The 5000-nt window shown below is 37.7% G+C and overlaps 1 protein-coding gene across 5 annotated transcripts in view; it reads left to right on the plus strand.

Annotated features, from left to right (window-relative positions):
- The window catches only part of DPH6 (diphthamine biosynthesis 6), a 224693-nt gene that overhangs the window by 85175 nt on the left and 134518 nt on the right, over nt 1-5000 (plus strand). For all 5 annotated transcript variants that reach the window (XR_001864418.1, XM_017741784.1, XM_017741782.1 and 2 more), the window contains exon 11: nt 987-1161. Coding sequence is in view for 4 of the 5 variants with exons in the window: in XM_017741784.1 (XP_017597273.1) it covers nt 987-1161 (175 nt within the window). In the remaining variant the exon portion in view is untranslated. The remainder of the gene's footprint in view (nt 1-986; nt 1162-5000) is intronic.

The following is a 5000-nucleotide window of genomic DNA, read 5'->3' on the forward strand; positions in this document are numbered from 1 at the left end:
AAATTACTTTTTTATGCATGGACTGCAAATATAATTATTTTTCAGGATTTGAAATGTTGATTTCCCCACATAGACCCTCAACCCCCCTGCTTTTTAACTGGCCACGTGCAACACACGTCTGTCTGTTCATCAAGGCACTCAGTCTTCCTTGGAGGAAACAAAAGTGAACTTTATAAATGAATGCTTAAGTAGATTTTGAGTCCTGTCATATTAGTGTATCTGTCATGCAACTTAAAGTATAGCAGAAAAATATGCTAGTATTACAGATAACCTGTGAGAAGGTTGTGAAGGAACTGTAAGCTGCTCCTTTTTGGAAAACTTTGACACTGTCTCTCACATAGGCAAACTCAGGAAGTGTGGACTGGATGAGTGGACAGAGGTGGATTGAGAACTGCCTGAATGGCAGATCCCAGAGGGTAACAATGAGGGGCACAGGTTCTAGTTGGAGACCTGTCGCTAACAGTGTGCCCCAAGGTTCAATATTTGGCCCAGTATTGTTTAATTTATTCATCAATGACTTGGATGAAGGTGCAGATCCCTCCTCAGCAAGTTCACAGGTGACACCAAGCTGGGAGGAGTGGCTGATACCCCAGAGGGCTGTGCAGCCCTGCAGAAGAACCTCTGCAGAGCGGAGAGATGGGCAGAGAAGATCCTTCTGAAATTCAGCAAAGGCAAGTGCAAGGTCCTGCACCTGGGGAGGAATAACCCTATGGACCAGCACAGGCTGGAGACTGAAGTGCTGGGAAGCAGCTCTGCAAAGGACCTGGGAGTCCTGGTGGACAAGAAGCTGTCTGTGAGCCAGCAGTGTCTTTGAAGAGATAACAGTGTTAATGCTAGCAGGTTATTGCGATACCCTAACTTTAGCCATATGATCCTGGCAAAATTTCCTAAGATAGTGTCCAGACAAAAAAACCCCAGAAAATAAATGTTGAAAGTCGGTGCAAGCAAACTTCTGTTTGAAAAAAATAATTATCACGTGTTTTCAGAGTATGTGTGGAAACGCTGTTACCTGATGGAGTGCTGTTTTGCATTGACTGCCTTGCACATAAGTATGACATGGCAACGGATGATGTAGTACATGATGAAAAGCTGGTCATGCATGTACAGAGCATTTCCCACTGGGCCCCTGCCAGCATAGGACCTTACAGTCAGTCCATCAAGGTAGGAATTTTTGTTACTTCATGTGAAATACATGCCCCTTTAATGAAATGAATAGAGTTATAAAGTCACCTTCTCTCTCTTCCAAAAGTGCAAAAGAAAATGTGTAAAAAAACCAACAGCATTTTGAATTTGTTTTTAAAACTTATAGGCGACTTAACTCTCATCAGTTCTTCATTTTGTGATTATAAAACTGGTTAAATTTTTCTTTTCAGAGAATCTCAAGAACAGCATACTTCTGTTGTATATTATAATTAGAGAAAAAACCTGTCATACATATACTTTTATAATCTGCCTAGAATATAAACAGAACTTAGGAACAGCTGAGGATATTTCAGTTTCCTTGTTAAAGCTCAAACTTTTTTATAGGTAGAGTCAATCCTAAAATGCTTATTTAATTAAATCCTTTTTGAGGCTTGTGGTGCTGCTTAACCATTTAAGAGAACATCAAGGTTGAAGAACTGTTCTGTTTTTCAAAATAATAACAAACTGACCAGAATATTACATACTATTTAGAAGTATGAAAAGGAGGCAGTAAAGAATCATGGAAAAGTGGCCCAAAAATTTGCATTAAAATATTTCTCCTAATATGGTATTTTTTTGTCCTGCTACTACCATTCTGACAGTTGGTGAACTGTCTCAACCTTTTCAGTTGCAAAAAATATATGCCTATCTTACCAATACTCTTCTCGAGTAATACATTGTCCAATGTTGTGCAGACTGATTTAAGCAAGATGTTGTGACATCTGTTTAAATTTCCTGAAATTTTTTGAGTCTGCAAACCTAGTATATTGACCATTGACACTGACCGCACCGTAATTAAGCCTCTCCTGATGGGAGAGAGTCTTTAAAGTCCTTGCCAAGAGTTTGAGAGACAAACGGGACTCTCAGCCTTTGCTGCTTCTTGATAGTTGTTTGTTAAGTCTTATCAGAGAAATAGAGCCACTAGCGTGACCCAGACACAGCACAGAGCAGAGAATGCAGGAGAAAGCCGAATTATCAAGGTTACACAGCCTTTTAAAGGTAAATTAACCAATGGTTACTAAAAACGTACATTATTGTTACTTTTCTGCCAATTATTTAGTAACACAGCCAGGAACTGCAGAATTCTTTGTCCAATCATCCCAAACTACTTTTACTGCAGAATATGAAGTAGTAGAAGAAGAAGAAGAAGGTTTGGAGAACAACAACAATCCTCCATTTTGATGTTTTTTGCTTTTATCTATTTACTACATTAACAAACCCAAAACCTCTAAATTTTTCACCCTGTGACAATCTTACGTAGTATTCTATCACCTAGTTTACACCAGTGTAGATTCTAATTCTTCCCAGATAGTGGGCAGTGTTCTCCAAGGACGAAGGTCAAAAACAGTGTTGTCCAGGGGGTAAAACCCTTCAAAACAGGCAGAGAAATATTCTCTGCACTCTGGGTTCCTACAGCCATGCAATTTTACTTTGTTTTGTTTTTGTACTATTTTACAGATCATTTCAGGAACAGTATTTTGCTTCAGAAGCTCATGTAGAATTTGTTTTATTTTCAGGAGGAAATGTTGGTAGATTACTATATGAATCTTGTTGTTACAGGAAGGTGGGTTTTTATCATCCCTCTATATCCATTTTTCTTGAGAAAGCAGGAATTTGGTTTATTAAACTTTATTGCCTTCAGTCTTAAACTTTAATGATCATAACTGTATCATATCATGCATAATCCTTCAAAGGTTAAAATTAATAAGCTTCGCATCTTTGTTATTTGGAGAAACTTCTCTAACATTGCAACTATTCTCTACGTCCTGGAGCTGGCATCAACTAAATTCAGAAAAGCATGTCAATGGAAAATTGCTTCAGTAACCCAGTGAAAAATCTCACGCTGCAAATGTCAATAAGCAGGTACTGCTAGATCTTCTGGTGGTATGGGACAGTCAACATGCTGAAGCAAGAGTTCATATCTCTTCAAATACAGTGTAACCAGTAACACTGGTCAGCAGTTCAGACATTAAGGAAAATTTTTCACTGATGGGTTTTGTTTTGCTTTATTTTCTTTTACCCTCAAGAGAACATTTTAGTTGAGCAACATTATCTTCTTAAACATAATTTTCCAAAATTAAAATCTTCTTTGGATGAGTATTCAGAACTAAGGCTGTGTATGGGCAGGTATTAAGCTCTTAAGGTCACCAGCAGAAGTAAGCACTTCAGTATATTTTAGGAATGGAATATATTTTCCAGAATAAATAAGGAAGGAACAAAAGTGGGTTTTAATCTTTGTAATTAACAAATTTTTTTAAAATTATACAAATTTTATGATGATGAAATGTTTATTAGTCTTTTATGATTGAGGAACAGAAGCCTAATGATCCTAAAAAAGTAAATGTTTATTACTCTTACGTTGTATATCTGTAGAGTTTGTTTATTTTTTCCTTGACAGCAATTGGACAATTAAATTTTTGTCTTTTCAGTCCAATAGGAAGTTTTGTGGATACTGGGGAGTCATCATGTATTTTTGTACAGTGTTTTTGCTGAGTTCAGAATAGACCATAGACTAATATTCAGGATGTTGCTAGTTGGGATTGATGTGCCCTGGCATGTAAGAGCAGAGCTGGCAGCAGAAAGATGTAGGTAGTTCATGCAAACTATGGAATTCACACTTCAGGCTCAAAAATCACGCAGCAGAGCATCATTTCAATTCGGTAGGGATCTTTCAGGATCTTGCCAACAGTGCTATGAGGACAAAAAGTGAAGGTTTGGAATTTACCGTGAGAATGTCCTGACCTCAGTTTGATAGACACCAAACAACAGTGGCAGAATGAAATTAGGATTTTCAAATTACTTATAGCAAAATTCATCTTCTTTTGGATTAACATTCTTTCTCTTCTGGGATTAACATTCTATAAAAACAATTTCAGTGTTTCTCCTTGTAAGAAGTAGACATGAACTGTTCGAAGATACAACAAGACATAATGTATTTTGTACATGTGCCAACATATATGCATCTGTTACTTGATTATGTCTGCTAAAACCTTTAACTTGCCTCATGACCTCAGTTCTTTCCCTGTGAGAGCTGCCAGATCCCAGTTTCAACCATCCTTGAGGCATCTTTTCCTCTTTTTTTTTTTTCACTATCTTAACCCAGTAGCTTCCTTCCCATCCTTTCCTTTTGTGATTCTACAACAGTTTATTATATTATGCCATATCTAGTACTATCGGAATAGAATACCTTCCAGTGGGTGGGGGAAAAAAGTGGTAGTCAGCTGTTCTGAGTCTAAATAATGTTCCTTTAGGTTTGATACTTGGGATGGTATTCTTAGCATTTTAGTCAACAACTCGGACAAAAGCATACCTAGCAGGATGCTATTGGATGCTAGTGGATTACAGTAATCTGGATAGTGCTTGATGCATTGATGGGCATGGCTGCCATTCCAAGGTACCTAGACAAGCAACTGATAACAGAAGCCTCACAAAATTGAACAGAAGTGATGGAAAAGTCCTGTAGCTAGGACAGAATAGTCCCATACAGCGGTGTAGGAAAGGAATTGACTATTTAGATAGTAGATCTGCAAAGAAGTTACTAGAGGCCATGATTGTCAGCATTATAAATGTTAGTTGGAAGTTCACCATTGCAGCAGTGAAGGCTGACTTAATACAAGGCAGCATTAGCAGGACTGTAGCAGGAAGGTCTTCAAAACCTGACTGCACAAGGTCCTCATCAAACTGTTCTAATGTCTAAGTTAGTCCTGCTCTAAGCATGAAGTTGAATTAGGTGACTGTAGAAGTCCTTTCCAACTTAATCTTTTTTCACATTCTACATTTCATATTAAAATTACAGATTTATTGACAGAGTAACAGAA

The sequence above is a fragment of the Corvus brachyrhynchos genome, unplaced genomic scaffold, assembly GCF_000691975.1.
Source record: "Corvus brachyrhynchos isolate BGI_N302 unplaced genomic scaffold, ASM69197v1 scaffold115, whole genome shotgun sequence".
Classification (NCBI taxonomy): domain Eukaryota; kingdom Metazoa; phylum Chordata; class Aves; order Passeriformes; family Corvidae; genus Corvus; species Corvus brachyrhynchos.